This window comes from Botrytis cinerea, chromosome 5, assembly GCF_000143535.2.
Source record: "Botrytis cinerea B05.10 chromosome 5, complete sequence".
Lineage (NCBI taxonomy): Eukaryota > Fungi > Ascomycota > Leotiomycetes > Helotiales > Sclerotiniaceae > Botrytis > Botrytis cinerea.
The window spans coordinates 550,793-567,952 of record NC_037314.1 but is presented as its reverse complement, the minus strand read 5'-3'; the positions used below and the strand labels follow the sequence as shown (position 1 = coordinate 567,952).

At 43.6% G+C, this 17,160-nt stretch overlaps 4 protein-coding genes across 4 annotated transcripts; all 4 read left to right on the top strand.

The window, feature by feature from the left end:
* Window positions 1-412: 412 nt before the first annotated feature.
* On the top strand, window positions 413-6,685 carry Bcrpo21. Its single transcript, XM_001548987.2, has 3 exons — window positions 413-1,228; window positions 1,294-6,140; window positions 6,195-6,685. Exons 1-3 carry the CDS (start codon window positions 872-874, stop codon window positions 6,217-6,219), a joined length of 5,229 nt encoding a protein of 1,742 aa, XP_001549037.1. The 5' UTR covers window positions 413-871; the 3' UTR covers window positions 6,220-6,685.
* A 1,882-nt stretch (window positions 6,686-8,567) lies between these two features.
* BCIN_05g01410 (hypothetical protein) lies at window positions 8,568-10,174 on the top strand. Its single transcript, XM_001548986.2, has 3 exons — window positions 8,568-9,273; window positions 9,350-9,520; window positions 9,587-10,174. Exons 1-3 carry the CDS (start codon window positions 8,905-8,907, stop codon window positions 9,830-9,832), a joined length of 786 nt encoding a protein of 261 aa, XP_001549036.1. The 5' UTR covers window positions 8,568-8,904; the 3' UTR covers window positions 9,833-10,174.
* A 1,313-nt stretch (window positions 10,175-11,487) lies between these two features.
* On the top strand, window positions 11,488-14,242 carry BCIN_05g01400 (hypothetical protein). The gene is made up of 7 exons (XM_024692839.1): window positions 11,488-11,603; window positions 11,660-12,257; window positions 12,309-12,345; window positions 12,488-12,922; window positions 12,977-13,038; window positions 13,087-13,174; window positions 13,225-14,242. Exons 2-7 carry the CDS (start codon window positions 11,785-11,787, stop codon window positions 13,918-13,920), a joined length of 1,791 nt encoding a protein of 596 aa, XP_024548621.1. The 5' UTR covers window positions 11,488-11,603; window positions 11,660-11,784; the 3' UTR covers window positions 13,921-14,242.
* Window positions 14,243-14,645: 403 nt separating this feature from the next.
* Window positions 14,646-17,104, top strand: BCIN_05g01390 (hypothetical protein). The gene is made up of 2 exons (XM_001548984.2): window positions 14,646-15,634; window positions 15,723-17,104. Exons 1-2 carry the CDS (start codon window positions 14,800-14,802, stop codon window positions 16,898-16,900), a joined length of 2,013 nt encoding a protein of 670 aa, XP_001549034.1. The 5' UTR covers window positions 14,646-14,799; the 3' UTR covers window positions 16,901-17,104.
* Window positions 17,105-17,160: the final 56 nt, after the last annotated feature.

Sequence of the window (17,160 nt, the reverse complement as noted above, 5' to 3'; positions counted from 1 at the left end):
AAGAGAATCCACCAAAGAAGGAAATCATACTTATTCGTCCCGTTAAGCCTTGTAGGTATAGATGTGCCATTTCTAGTATGATTTTCAAGTGTACTGTACCTAGATAGATACTGTACTAGCTCAAAGTTAGAGTTGAAGCGGGCTGATGATGAGGATGAGCACCGTATAATTAATTCATTGGTGGTAGGTACTGCATCAAAGAACTTCACTCAAGAACAAAATTTACGTTTCTTTGAACTTTCTCAGGTGGTTGATTTCCTCTCCTTTTTGATTCATAGACTGAATGAGTCTTTTCGGGGTGAATGTTTGAAACAATTTCATCAGCCACATCTCGGATATGATTGGCTCACAATAATACATTTATCAACTAACTGTATTAAGTTAATCGGCTATCCGGGAGCCTCATCAATCAGCTTTCTTTCGCGACAGATCAAAGGAACCTCCTCCTCACGAACCCCATCCACCACCATCAACAACAATACGACAATTTGTGGAATCGCACCAAAAGACGTGGATTCCTCATTGCTGGTCTTTCTAAAGAGGAAGAAACTGTACACACTCTTTTATTGACAACATCACCAGTTCGGTCGAGTCGTCCGGTCGGAGAAATCGAAAATTGTCCTTCAGGCCAAAGGCCTGGCCTTTCCCTCTGGATCGCAATATCAACATCCTATCCATTTTGCACATAGACTTGCTTGTTTTTCGATACAGCTCCCTCTGCGAATTACTAAAAACATATTTTCGAGATAAAAATCGCGTCGCAACGTTTCGGTACAGTGGTTGATCTCTATTTATACCGCTCGTTGCCACACTTACGATTTGACCTTCAACCTTTACAACAATTTCTTAATAAATATCAACAACCGCCAATATGGCGAATCTTAATTTTGCGCATTCAGATGCGCCTTTGCGAACTATCCAGGAGATACAGTTTGGTCTCTTCTCTCCTGAAGAGATCAAAAATATGAGTGTCTGTCATATTTTGTACCCCGAGACCATGGATGAAAGTAAGATGAAGCCGAGAGAGCAAGGTCTCAATGATCCCCGACTCGGGTCTATCGATAGACAATTTAAGTGTGCTACTTGTGATCAAAATATGTCGGAATGTCCTGGTCATTTTGGCCACATCGAATTGGCCAAACCTGTTTACCATCCTGGTTTCTTGAAAAAGACAAAGAAGCTTTTGGAAATGGTCTGCCACAACTGTGGTAAAGTTAAACTAGACAGGGTTAGTTTGCTACCTACTTGAGGTGGTTTGTTTCATGTGCCTTGATGCTAACATCAAAATATCAGAGCAATCCAGCTTACAAGGCAGCTGTTTCCATTCGTGATCCCAAGCGCAGATTCGAAGCTATATGGAAGCTCTGCAAGGTCAAGATGGTTTGTGAGAGTGATGTACAGATGAACGAAGAGGAGTTCAATGGAGATCCAAAAGAAGCTGCCAAAAAATCGCATGGAGGATGTGGTAATATTCAGCCCGAAGTTCGTCAAACTGCTTTGGCTCTGTGGGGTACATGGAAGGCACCCAAGGATGAAGATGGAGAGGCTGTACAACCTGATAAGAGACAAATCACTCCGGAAATGGCTCTCAACGTCTTTCGCAGCATGACAACTGCTGAAATTCAGGATGTCGGATTGAATGCAGATTATGCTCGTCCTGAGTGGATGGTCATCACTGTTCTTCCAGTACCACCACCGCCCGTTCGACCAAGTATTTCCATGGATGGTACTGGTCAAGGTATGCGAGGAGAGGACGATTTGACCTACAAGTTGGGTGATATCATTCGTGCCAATGGTAATGTCCGTCAAGCACAACAGGAAGGATCGCCTCAGCACATTCTGCAGGATTTTGAAACTTTGTTACAATATCACGTCGCAACTTACATGGATAACGATATTGCCGGTCAACCACCCGCACTGCAGAAGTCAGGTAGACCTGTCAAGTCTATTCGTGCTCGTCTCAAGGGTAAGGAAGGTCGTCTTCGTGGAAATTTGATGGGAAAGCGTGTCGACTTCTCTGCCCGTACTGTCATTACTGGTGATCCCAACCTTTCTCTTGATGAGGTTGGAGTTCCTCGCAGTATCGCAAGAATCCTCACATATCCAGAGACCGTTACACCATTGAACATCGATAAATTGCATCAACTTGTCAAGAATGGCCCGGATGAGCACCCTGGTGCCAAATATGTCATCAGATCTGATGGTACGCGTATTGATCTTCGCCATCACAAGCGCGCAGGTGCAATTTCACTTGAGTATGGTTGGAAGGTTGAGAGACATATCGTTGATGGTGACTTCATTATCTTCAATCGTCAACCATCCTTGCACAAGGAGTCTATGATGGGTCACAGAGTTCGAGTTATGCCTTATTCCACTTTCCGTCTCAACTTGTCTGTTACTTCGCCATATAACGCAGATTTCGATGGAGATGAAATGAACTTGCATGTTCCGCAAACTTACGAGACTCGTGCTGAGGTCATGAATCTTTGTATGGTGCCACTTAATATTGTTTCGCCTCAGAGAAACGGTCCTCTCATGGGTATCGTTCAAGATACACTTGCTGGTGTTTACAAAATCTGCAGAAGAGATGTTTTCATCACAAAAGAACATTTGATGAACATCTTGTTGTGGGTTCCAGATTGGGACGGTGTCATTCCTCAGCCAGCTATTCTCAAGCCACGCCCCAGATGGACCGGAAAGCAAATTGTCAGTTTGATCATTCCTAAGATCGTGAATTCCTACAATGCCAGCAAGGACAAAGAGCATCTACACGCGCCATTGAACGATGACGGTTGTTTGATCCAAGAAGGACAGCTTATGTATGGTCTGATGGCTAAGAAGAACGTCGGTGCCTCTGGAAACGGTATTGTCCACATTGTTTTCAACGAGCAGGGTCCAGACGCTGCAATGGCTTTCTTTAACGGCTGTCAACGAGTCATAAATTATTGGCTTCTTCACAATGGTTTCAGTATCGGTATTGGTGACACTATTCCCAACAAGGAGACAATTGAACAAATCGAGAAGGCTATTGCCAAACAGAAGGCCGAAGTCACAGAGCTTGTCGAGAAGGCTACCAGTAACGAACTTGAATCCCTTCCTGGTATGAACGTTCGTGAAACCTTCGAATCCCAAGTTTCCAAGGCTTTGAACGAGGCTCGTAACACAGCTGGTACAAAGACCGAGGATGGTTTGTTGGATATCAACAATGCTGTACAAATGGCCCGCTCTGGTTCTAAAGGTTCCACTATCAATATTTCTCAGATGTCTGCCCTTGTAGGACAACAATCTGTCGAAGGTAAACGTATTCCTTTTGGTTTCAAATATCGTACTCTTCCACATTTCACCAAGGACGATTATTCGCCAGAATCCAGAGGTTTTGTTGAGAATTCGTATTTGAGAGGTCTCACCCCAACGGAGTTCTTCTTCCACGCCATGGCTGGTCGTGAAGGTTTGATCGATACCGCAGTCAAGACTGCAGAAACTGGATACATTCAACGTCGTCTCGTCAAAGCTCTTGAGGATGTCATGGCTAAATATGACGGCACTGTCCGTAACTCGCTCGGTGATATTGTTCAATTCGTCTATGGTGAGGATGGTCTCGATGGTGTCATTTTCGAGAACCAGAAAATGGATCATATCAACATCAGTAATAAGGCATTCAATGACCTCTTCAAACTTGAAGTTATGTCTGAGCGTATCTCAACCGATGTCTTGGAGCACGCAAACGAACTTTACGGAGACCTCGAGACCCAGCAACTCCTTGATACAGAGTTTGCTGCTCTCGAAGAAGACAGAAGACTCCTCCGAGATTTTGTACACTCCCGAACGAAGGAGAAGGATGACGACCACTTCCAACTTCCATTGAATATCATTCGTATTATTGACAGCGCAAAGAGATTATTCAAGACCGATGACGGAAAGCGTAGTGACTTGCACCCTAGAGATGTCATTCCAAGAGTTCAACAATTACTTGATCGCATGATCATCGTCCGTGGTACTGACGAACTTTCCGTTGAAGCTCAATATAATGCCACAATCTTTATCAAGGCTCAATTCCGATCTCGTCTTGCTTATAAACGCATTGCACTCGGTATGCACCTCAACAAGCTTGCGTTTGAACACATCCTTGGTGAGCTTGAGAGTCGTTTCACTAGAGCTTTGGTCAACCCCGGTGAGATGGTTGGTGTGCTTGCTGCGCAGTCTATTGGTGAACCAGCCACACAAATGACCTTGAATACCTTCCATTTCACTGGTATTTCGTCTAAGAACGTTACCCTTGGTGTCCCGCGTCTCAAGGAAATTTTGAATATTGCTCCAAACATCAAGACACCGTCCATGATTGTTTATCAAGACGGGGCTAATGCCAATCAAGAAACTGCCAAGTTATTGCGTAGTGCTGTTGAGCATACCACCTTGCGCTCCGTTACTTATGCTACCGAGATCTACCACGACCCTGACATTCAATCTACTACCATCGAGGACGATGTTGACATGGTCGAGTCTTATTTCATCATTCCTGAAGAGCATCACGATTCTCCAGATAACCAATCCAGATGGCTTCTTCGTCTTATTCTTGATCGTCAAAAGATGTTGGATAAGGGTCTGAAGGTTGATGATGTCGCTATCAAGATCAAGGAAAATTACCCTAAGGATTTGGCTGTCATCTTCAGCGACAACAACGCCGAGCAGCAGGTCATTCGTATCAGAATGATCAAGCAGAGCGACTCCAAATACGATGATGACGACATCGAAGAAGACATTATGCTTAAGCGTCTTGAGGCACACATTCTCGATACTTTGACTCTTCGTGGTGTTCTAGGTATCGACAGAGCTTTCTTGAACAAGGATGTCAAACTCTTCGAGAAACCTGACGGTAGATTGGTTGCAAGTAGAGAGGATAAGGACTGTGAAGAATGGTACCTTGACACCAGTGGAACTTCGTTGAAGGACGTTTTGATTGTACCAGGAGTTGATCCTCGACGAACCTATTCCAATCATTTCATTCAGGTTTTTGAGGTCTTCGGTATTGAAGCTGCTAGATCCGCTTTGATGCGCGAATTGACCATGGTGTTGGCTTTCGATGGTTCTTATGTCAACCATCGCCATCTGGCCCTTCTTACTGACATTATGACTTCGCGTGGTCACTTGATGGCTATCACTCGTCACGGTATCAATCGCGCAGACACAGGAGCTCTGATGAGATGTTCTTTCGAAGAGACTGTGGAGATTTTGCTCGAAGCTGCCGCAGTAGGTGAATTGGACGACTGCCGTGGTATTTCTGAAAACGTTATGCTTGGTCAGCTTGCTCCTATGGGAACTGGAGAGATGGATGTATTGCTCGATCCAAAGATGCTTGAAACTGTTATCTCTGACAACAGCCGAATGGGTCTTATGGCAGGAATTCCTGTTAAGGGTAGTGAAGGTGGTGCTGCAACTCCTTACGATGGCCAATCTCCACTCAATGAGGGTGGCTATCTCGGTACACCCGATTATGGAGCTCAATTCTCACCTATTCAAAGTGCTGGCTCTGACACACCAAGCGGCTTTGCCACTGAGTATAGTGGCCTTGGTGGCATGAGTCCCTATGCAGCTGGTTCTAGAAGCCCAGGTGGTGGTTATTCCCCAACCAGTCCTTTCAACGCATCTCCATCTTCGCCAAACTTTTCTCCTTCCAGTCCTGGTTACAGTCCAACTTCGCCAATGATGGGAGGTGGTGCAAGCCCTGGATATGCTGTTTCGCCTCGCTTCTCGCCTGTTAGCCCCGCGTTTACACCCACATCTCCTGCTTATAGCCCTACTAGTCCAAGTTTCGTGTCTCCGACTTCGCCTTCGTACAGTCCCACGTCACCAAACTACTCGCCAACCTCTCCAAATATCCATGGATCGCCAACTAGCCCTTCGTACAGTCCAACATCCCCCTCCTATTCACCAACCTCTCCAAATTACAGCCCCACCAGTCCAAACTATGCTGGAAATAAGGTGTCTCCAGGCTCAGGTCTCTCGCCAACCAGTCCTGTATACTCTCCAACCTCTCCAAATTGGAGCCCGTCTTCACCCCAACATCAAGGCAACAGCACTTCTCCAAAATATTCTCCAACCAGTCCTTCTTACTCTCCTACCTCTCCCAACTTTTCTCCAACGTAAGTCAAACCAACTTTCGTCTGAGTCAATGTCCAAGTGCTAATACAATATAGATCTCCTCGTGGTGGAAACAACTGATTTTTCTTTTCCTTCTTTAATGTATCAACATTGCCTAAAAAAAGAATATGCATATGGTTTTCGGGAGTTCTGGGTCTATCTGCTCATAATTTTCAAGCTGAAGATTTGTTTATTAGCATTTGGGGTCTTTCCATATTCCTGCCATGGCGTTCATGAGAAGTCTTTCTTTTAAAGCCTAGTACTGAATTTTGCTTTAGATTCTTTTTGCAGCCACCCAAAATTGTATTATGGCTAAAACTTTCAGGATGGGGTGGTGGTGAATGCACGCATGGGATATCTGAACATGAAATGAGATTTTTGAGCATGGAAAGGGTTTCGAAGGAAAAGAAGATGAGAATGGGTGAATGAAGAATGAAGGATGAAGAATGGACTGGGATCACAAAGGGATGGATGAGATAAGATGATCTTAGATGTCTTGAATGCATTTATGAACAAATCAATTGATATTGTAAACTTCACGTTTTCATGTGTGTGATTCCTGGGTGTGGTATCTGTGTTTCGTGATTGAGTGAGTTGTGATGATGTATTGCGTATACGCAATGACCTAATTTCTAAGAAGTGTTGATTGATAGAAGTCGAGTAATGAAATGAAAAGATTGATGGTTTGCATAATAGATTTTGTTGGTGCTTGCATTAAGTCCTATTGATGTGCATTAATTATTTTAAATGCTCGTGCAACGCTCCTGGGTTTATGAAATGATAATGATAACAAAGAATAATTCTCGCTGAGATGTGATGCGCGGAGAGTTGTGACTCAAGATTGATATTTTACTTGACTCGTGGTGAAGGTTGACGTGAGTAAGGGGAGGGTGGTAGTGAGATTATAAAGGGTTAGAAGGTGGGTGATGGGGAATAGAAGATGAGGTGTGAAATTGCTAGCTGGTGTTGTGTATGTGTAGCTCCTTTAGGGGATATATACATACATCTAGCATATAGGGGACATCCATTGCTAAATGAAACGCAAATCTTCGACCAACTCTAACATACATATATCCTGCGGGGCCTTGAGTTTGCATAACCCTTGCTTGTTATTCGGCTTATTGGCTGGGAAGCCTATTATTCTGGTTGAAGAATAGGCATGAAGATATCGGGGGGAGAGTTTGCAGTTGAATTGGGAAGAAGAAAATGGAGGTTAGGGGAAGGAATTTACGTATACTATTTCGCAGATCAACAAATACACAGCTTTGAGAAAAACATAACCCATGGCTGAGATAACTCGATTATGGGATATGGAAGGGCAGTAGAACAGCGTCTCTTCTAAAATATGGTACTGATGAGAAGAGGATATTGGAAATGTAGCTATTATTCTCTCTTAAATTCCATAGAATACTGTTTGGTGTGGATGGTTGAATCCTCACATGCGAAACCAAAGCCAATACAATAGAGAGTCAGAAATGTTGATAACTGCGGAGAACATTCAAAGCGACTCGAGGATTCACAAAGCGAGCACGAGCATACTTAAGCTTTACCAGGAAACATGAGATCAGATTTCGTGTTCGACGTTGATAACTAGGAGACATGTAGAGTGTTCGCTACACCATTTAAATACACAGTTTCCTTTCGCGCGCTGGTTTGCTACAAAGATACGGGTGGATTTGAGAGGCTTGATTTGGAAGGCTGGTTTTCGTTTTGGGGAATAAGGGGTGGAGTGGTTGCTGATTGTAAGAGTGTCTTACTCACTTTTGTTCCTATTGTCGAGGAAAGTAGATATGTAGTGCTAAATCTACAGTTCTATCCTCTGAAATAACAGCGGCATGAATGTGCATACGTAATTGAGATATATTTTGTATCAGCGAGATGGTTGCATAGTTTTTAGAACTAGCTGTAACGATATCGGTAACACATCGCTGAGTAGCGATTACGATGGCATTACTAGGTTCATTCAGATGCTCTCATATTTCGTGAAAAGCTAATAAGTATCGTCACTTAATCAACATATCTTCTTGTAAATACCAGAACTCGCCAGCAATATTACAGACACAAGGAAAACTATAAGGACATGCTTCTCTCGAGTCTTTCATCACAAGCAGATAGCTACTAGCGACCCGAACCGCCTATTTGATACCCATTAACTGCTGTATTACAACTTTTTCAAAGTAAATGCATTATCTTATTCACTACTCTACTTCATCATAAGATTCAATATACTCGGATCAAACTGGCACAAAATTTCACCTTTCCTTCTCAGCCAAGCTCTATCCGATTTGTAATCGCGTATTCACTCTTTATTTCACCATGAACACGTGTTTTGAGCAAGTTCTAAATTCACTGTACTTGTCTTATTTTTACATATATAGAAGCTGCTTTTCGAGGTTGGGTTTTATTTCACTTTGCTCATAAAACATTAAGGTTCACGATCACAAGTGTTTAAGACCACTTTTCAATTTTTGGATCGAGAATCATCTTACTTCCTTTACTTCAAGCATTATCTTTCATAATTTGGATCTGGTTCGAGTCATATCTTATTGATTGCGATAATCTTGAAAGCTTCAGGCAGTTCTTGCAGCATATCTAGAGATCGTGCTTTGTCTTGCGCATTGTTGCTTTGCAGAGCTACTCGCGACGATATTCCCCCCTTTGCTGGGATCGCCTAGTGAAGCTTCTCAGGATCAAAAGTTGCCTGCTATTTTCCATCCTCGAGTCTAATATAGCCATCACCATAACAACGATAGCCTTTAGATAAGAATGTCCGCTGCCCCAACACCCGCAAAAGGAATAGGTGGGCGCAAGCTCAAATCCTGGGAATTGCCCATTCAAAATCCCGCCGATATATACTCCAATATGTCCGACTTTCTCGCATACATTGAAAATGAACCACTTAGACCCTGTCTAGCCACTATCGCAAACCAACTTACCCAAATGTACGAGGCGAATGATAACGATGCTCGACATTTCACTCACAATTTACAGAAAAGATTTCAGAAAGAATGTGATGGATATGATACCGATACAGCGAAGTTTATCGAAGATTTGGCTTTGGGATTGCAGACGAGAATTGCGAGTCTGGATAAGACGATGCCGATTCCGGAGGATTGGCCAAGGCAGATGGAGGATGTGGGTAGCTTTTTCGTATCTAGTCTCTTGAACTATCTAATAAAAGAGACAACTGACCTCTCATTTTTTCCAATAGTGGCACAACAAACAGCTCTCAACTTTCCAACTAAAACTCAAGCAAAAGAAACAAAGAGTCACCGCATCCCTCGGAAATCAAGACTCGGAAGCGAAAAAGAAGCGCACAGCAGTGTTTGTAGATCAAGAAAGAACGCTCTTGAATCTATTTTGGGAAATCAAGAGATCTATTGTGAGCTTTCTTCTTCCTCTTCTCATCTCCCATTGTGAAATGAGACTCTATGCTAACATTAAACAGGATTCAAAAGAACGAACTCTTGACGAAGTAACCAGCACATTAGCGCTTCAAACACCGATACGAACAACCGCTTCTAATAGTTTCTTCTCGGCTCGTACGATGTTACCATCTGGTCCTACGAGATCGATGACCACACCGAGTAGAGAGAGGCCGAGGGGCCCGGAAAGAACGTCGACGAATAAGAGACAGAAAACTGTGAATCATTATGATTTGACTGCTTCGCCTGAATCGCCGGAGCAGTATTAACTTCTAGATGTGGAAAATTTGTTTACGAATTTGGGACTATTTGGGTTGGTTTGGTGATATTCCTGCTTTACTGTGATTAGGATTTGGTGGGGTTAGGGTTAGGAGATCAAGGAATTTGATCATTCAAGTTGCCATTACTGATTGATGCCCCCTAGGAACAAGCACATTGATGTAATTTTGTTGCTATTAAATGATTCCGGTGATACATCAATGATACCATGTTGAATAAGTGAATCATTTAGGATTAGGGTGACTTCACCTCTCATATTAAGATTCTATGACAGTACATATATTCTCGAGTGTATATCATCGGAGGAAAATAACAAGAGTGAGAATGCGCCAATGTTTCCAATAACAATAAAACGTTAAGTTGATATAGTTTTTCACTCTTCAACCTACTAGAAAGAATCGCCTTCAATCCTTCAAGCATTAACTATCAGATTCTCAGCTAATCAATTGCATTAAGCAAGCTTGAATAGGAACGACAGATTATATTCAAGTCTCACTTTTGACGCGGAATAATGAATGACCGCAACTTAGCATCTCATTGAGTAACCTTTTGTCCTTTATCAGAGCTGGGAGCCAAAAGAAAATCCATGTACTGTATCGGGATATAGAACTTTCATGCCTCCCATATATTGTCATACTATGCCTGCTATGAGATACTGGAAAACGTCTTTCCACTGGCAGCGTTCTGCTCTGCTCTGCTCTCTTCTCTTATGTCAGTATTTGACAAATGCTCGAGATTCATTGGGAGATTGGGTTTGCCTATCTCATTTAAGTATTCAAATTTTCTGTGGATATCCCGGTGTTATCTGAGAATTAGACGATATCCTCTTGTCAAACTCAGTCAGGCTTAATGTAAATGTTGATGTTAGTGTTGTGAATTGAATGTTTTGGTGGTCATTTGAGTAAGTAAGCCATGTATCGATGAGAATGTGCGATTTTTCCTCTTACATATATGTATTTTTGCATCGTCCCAGCTGAAAGAAGTGTTGACATATGAGTTTGGTATGACAATGACTTGCTTCTATCATTTCTTGGTATGGCCATGTTGATACGTTGGAACTTGACGGGCTTGTCATCGCGGAACCCGAGTTGCATGTAATTCATTATATGGAAGCTTGCCTAGGAATGCATTTATATTGGCAATGGAATAAAAGGAATGAGTCCATGCCTGCTTCAACTGTTTGCTGGTTTCTCAATCTGGTCCGGAATCCGGCCAGGAAGTATGCTGAATTCGTGATTTGATACCAGAGCTTGACTTATGGCATGACAGATGAAAAACATAGTAGTGATAGTGATCGGGAACTGGCATATCGTATGCAACGGATGATGTCCTGGCATAAGCAAGTACCTCCCTGGGAGTGTAGTGAGTGACGAGCTGGATTACCACTGAGATATTGGAAGTCACTAAGACATGAAGTGACCTCACAATACTTTCCATTTGATTCCAAAAGACAAAGCAGTTCGATGGTACAGTAGCTTCTTACTCTTTCATGTCCACTGCCGGTGCCATCTTCGAAGCAGTGAAGCAATATCATTCGTCCAGCTGTTTGATAATGGATGGTGGTTAGTTCATGTTGAGTTCCCGGGGTTTACCCGACATAGCAACCATTCCACTTGTGGTCCAAGCTTTCAAGACATCAGACTGCGGCCGACAACACCGCTTCTTCTTCTTAAACATCCAATTTTGTACTTTTGTATCCAGACCTTGACCATCAAGTAAATTGACCAAATGATCATTACAAATAAGCAAACGATATATCAAGTAAATCCATTCAATCCCTCCCGACTTTTTCAATCAAGACATGCTAACTCGTGCAGTAAACAGCCAAGATCCAGTTTCTTTCCCTTAACCAAGCGGGGTTGAAATTTATGCGGCCGCAACAAGCAAAGTACCTACCTAGTAGCTTTCTTTAGAGCCGCCTGAGCGATTTGACCGACCGAAGATGGATCATCCGAATGGACCGATTCAAGGACCGATTCATGGGCCTATGGGGCCGAATGGACCACATGAACCTCATGGACCGAATGGCATGAGTTTCGCATCTCCAGAGCCTGTGCAGCCGAAAGCACCGCAGGCATGCGTAACATGTAAGAAACAAAAAAGAAAGTGTGATAAAGTGCTCCCACATTGTGGCCTTTGCTCTCGAATGCAACGACACTGTGACTATACTGAACAAACTCCTGCTCCTACAGCTGAGGATATCAATGCTTTACGCATGAAGTTAGTCGAACTTGAAGCTAAAGTTAATGGTGGAAATATGCATGCGCCCTATGGTCCTATGCCTAACAATGGATCTGAATATATGCAATCTCAGATGCCTGCATATGCAGATCCACAAGAAAGCCCATTTAACAGTATACACAATAAATTTCCTGTTATGGCTGTTCTCGATAATGAAATCTTCAGGAATGAAGGGCAAGGATAACCTCTCTACATGTCAATTCTACTTTGCTGACCAGACTTCAGTTTAACTATCCCCAGGCCTTCGGTCAATCCACCAACAGTAAGTTTTACGTCTTGTTTGCATGTCTTGACAGCCTGTTAGCATAGTGAACTCCTTTCCTGGAGTGTATAACCTTATTATGCTCGATCACCGTTATATGCGAACAATTCGACCTTGAAACCTGCTGATAATCACTGAATAGGAAGTCAACCAAATGTTGGCAAGTGGAGCAGCTATACCTGCTGTCATCTTAGAATACTTTGGAACTATTCACCACTGTCTTCCGATAATCTCTCATAAGAGATTAGAACGAACTCTAAATACTCCTGCCCGGGACAGTAATGCAGACTTGGTTTTGCTATTTCTTTGTATGAAGCTCATCACATCCAAACCAGTAGATGGCCAGGGATGTGGCCAAAATCCAATGTACATTGCTGCAAAGCGTTTTCTTGCATTGCTAGAAGCTTCTGGAATGGTATCGTTGATATTGTTACAAGCTAGCATTCTTATCACTCTTTATGAGTATGGACAAGCAATATATCCTGCAGCTTGGATGTCTGCTGGTTGGTGTTCTCGCTACGCTGTTTTGTTAGGCATCAACGATTTTGATACCTCTCCTTCATTGGTTGGCCCTGTTGTGAGCGATATCCCTCCTCTCAATGTTACATCTCTAATTTAGACCAACATTTAGGATACTTGGACCGAGCAAGAAGAGCGATATCGAACATGGTGGGGTGTTCTTATACTTGACAGGTGAGACTTCCACCACAAGTCTGAACTTCAAAAGCTCACATGATATAGAATGGTCTCCATTGGGAGTAAAAATCACCGATTAACCACCCAAGAACCGAAGGAAGACGACCCTTTACCTGTGGATGATGTTGCATGGGTAGGTTCTCAAGTTCAAACTTTCGATCTATCGAACTAATTGATGTTTAGGACAGCGGCGATATGACTCAAACCGTCCAGAAGCATGTGTCTACTTTGCTCACCGAGTCTGTAACACCATTTGCTCGACTCTGTCAAGGATCTGTGCTTTTGGGAAATGTTCTTCGCCACCATTATACTGAGCAAATTCCATCGGAGACAGCCCGTTTTGATATCGCATATCAACTCCTCGAAAATTGTTCTGTTCTCGCTCGCGAAGTTAATGGAGAGGCGATGATTTCTAGAGATTATCTCATGTTAGCAACACCGCTCGCCATTATTTACAGCGCAATCATTGCTCTTCTTGACCCCTATTCCTGTTCCGCAGACAAGTTATGCGGCGCAGCAACCTCCTCTGAGAAAGGTGTCATGATGAATCAAGCCATCAAAGGTCTACAAGATTTCTCGGCTAGCGTTGTTCAGTTTTCCGAGAGTGTCAATAGTCATGCACAAACACAAGCCGACCTTGACAAAGTTAGTCCATTGATAATGGATTCCTTGTGGGCAGCAGGCCAGCATTACATGTGGGAATGGAGGGAAAGTCGTAATCCACAATCCCAGGAGGCATTGGAAATTATCAGAAATTGTTTAAGAAGATTTCAGACTAGATGGAGAAATGCGGCAGAGTATTTGAGGATTTTTGATGGTCAGGAATTTGGACAGTTTACTTCTGCGCTAGGAAGTGGCAAGCAGATTAGTGGTAGCTGATTTTGCTTATGGTCTTCGCATGCATATAGATGGAATTTGATGTATTTGATGGTGTTGTTTATTAAGGATATCTGAGACGACCGAAGTTGGACAAATTTGGGTATAATAGGAGTTGGGGGGACATTGTTATAATACCAGGCGGATGGCAGAGTACCAAGTTACCTTAGTCACATGAGCTTCCCTTACTATTTGATTGCCTATCGATAGTGTGAAGTAGCTTCCTGAGCTTGATTGATATATGGTCTAGATCGATGACAAGTATCGTTCACTCTCGAGTCATTCTATCAGCTTACAAAATATCTTAAAAAAATAAGAAAGTTCATTTCCGTAATTATATCCGATCACGACTTTACAAGCTTTCCCGGTAACTCCCCCCGTTCGCCCCGCTCTCGGCCCTCCTCGCCATTAGATTTCTGGCACACTATCTGTCAACAGGCCCAATTATAATCGAGCGCCCTTTGCCATTTGCGTCATAACACTATCGCCTTCCGCAATATCCACTATCTACCTGCAGCGGAAAAAATAAAAAAGCTCCACCGGAGTCCGGTCACAGACTCACAGTTGACAGAAAATTAGTATCATCGATTCTCTTTTTCAGCTGTAAGGTTGTATCAGGAATCAATATGGCTCACACCCCATGCTATTACGAAGCTATCCCGTTTAGAGGTTCCACTATGAGTCGTTCTCATGGGGTTTTTTGCCATAAATGTTTTTTTCTCCGATGTGGGTATGGATTATATTAGTCGACGTATGTATATAGTAGGTCCTTTCACATTTCATATACAAACAAATCTATTTGTTAACCTCTAATTTTCCTTGTGGAACTTCTCAAATTCTGTAAAGAAGTTCTGATGCGCAGCATACGAGAAAGTTTTCAGTATGCAATCGTATTTGACATATAAACGATTCGGAAAATTAACCGAAGCGCAATTCGAGAGGGATAGATGGAGGGCCGAGGCGCTGGAGAGGGGCAATAAAGATTTGCAATCTGAGAATCGGAATTTGGATGTGAATGGAAGGAATGGGTTAGGAGGGAATCGTCATTCTTCTTCTTCGTCTTCTTCCTCTGACAATACAGGATCGTCGTCGGTCTCGGAGCTGCATACGCATGATGTTGAGAAAGCAGAGAGGGGTATATCAAAGGCACCTTCACTGAATTCTTCTACCGGAGAAAATGTGTATAGGGAGAAAAATGATGCAGAACACGAACAAGAACAAGACGATGAAAATGGAAATGCAAACGGCAACGCGAGATCAGAACCCCTTGATCGGATTGCTACCCGAGCGACCGCACACACAACGCGCAGTTTTGGAACACGATTGGGGTACACACTAACAGGTATCGAAGTACGAGAATTATCCGAACAGTTAACGAGGACGCGGACGGCAGCCAAGACCAAGACGCAATCCAAATCGAAGCAAAACTCCCACCCAAACGATGCGGGAAATGAAAAAGAAGGGCCTAGAGAAACAGTCTTTGTTGTCGGTTATGAAGGCTCGAAAGATCACATGGATCCGCATAATTGGTCGCTGTGGCGTCGAGGTTTCTGCACCATCATGATTGCGTCGATTGGATTTATAGTCGGGTTTGCGTCGTCGATTGATAGCGCGGCGTTGACGCAGGCGGCGGAGGATTTTGGCGTGAGTGAGGTTGCGGAGTCGTTGGCGACGGGATTGTTTCTGGTGGGATTTGGTCTCGGTGCTTTGTTTGCTGGTGAGTGGGTTTTACATATTTCTACGGAATCTGCTTGGGTATATGTGTTTTCTTTGGAGCTTACGTGCTGATGCTTCTGTCCATGTAGGACCGATATCTGAAACGATCGGGAGAAACCCAGTCTACATTTCTACTCTCTTCATATACATGATCTGGATCATGGCATCCGCGCTGGCACCCAATCTCACGGCCCAACTCATCTTCCGCTTCCTAGCCGGATTTTTCGGCTCCACCCCACTCACCTGCGCAGGCGGATCCATCTCAGATCTCTGGTCGCCCATGGAGCGAGTATACGCCTTTCCAGTCTTCGCCAACGCCGCATTCATGGGGCCGATTTTCGGGCCCATCGTTGGCGGTTTCGTCGGACAATCTCAACTCGTGAGTTGGAGATGGTGCGAATGGATCACGTTGATTCTTTCCGGGTTGATTCTCCTCCTCATCACACTCTTTCAACCCGAGACGTTTGCGCCCATTCTGCTGAAATGGAAAGCTGCGCATCTGCGCCGCATAACGGGCGACGAGCGATTTGTCGCCGAGGTGGAAATTAGAGCCGATCCATTCAAAACGAGATTATTAAGAGCACTATATAGACCCTGTCTTCTCATTACGCGCGAACCCATTGTGATGCTCTTCGCGCTCTATCTCACCGTTGTATACATCATCCTCTTTACCTTTCTCGACGGATACACATATATTTTTGGCGAAACCTACAATTTCAGCGAAGGGCTCACCGGTCTCGCATTCCTCGGTATCGCCATCGGGCTTTGTTTCGCCACCTGTCTCGTTCCGCTGATTCACCACTGGGCGAAGAAGGATCTTGCAGCTTTGCACGCCATCCATGGAGAAAGCGCAAGACTGCCCCCGGAAAAAAGACTCTGGTTTGCCATGTTCGGCGCCCCCTTTATCCCCATCTCGCTTTTCTGGATGGGCTGGACGAATTATCCATCGATTTCTCCATGGTCGGGTCTCGTAGCTTCGTTGTTTTTTGGATTCGGAATCCTGTGTATTTTCATAAGTACATATCAGTATATTATCGATTCCTATGAAATGTACGCGGCGTCCGCATTGGCGAGTTTGACGCTGGTGAGATATGTGGCTGCGGGGGGGATGGTGGAGGTGGGGATTCCTTTTTATGAGAATTTGGGCGTGCATTGGACGCTGACGGTATTGGGAGGGATAAGTGCGGTGATGGTGCCGGTGCCGTATCTGTTTTATGTTTATGGGGAGAAAGTGAGGGGATGGAGTCGCTTTGCTGCGACGCATTAGAGACTAGAAGGATATGGGAGGATTAGATTTTAGTGGGAATGTTGGATTTGGATTTGAGTTTCATGCGTTGGAAAGTCAATCGTGTTTAGAAAGCGTAAATATAATATCAGCGGGAGTGAAAGGCAGGTCATATATGAGTATCAGACATGCTTTATAGATAAGTCAGAGTAAATATTAGATAATGATGATGAATAAAGAGCAACATTTGTAATTCATCAACTGCTGCTAATCATAATTTTTACCTTCTGAATACGCATTGC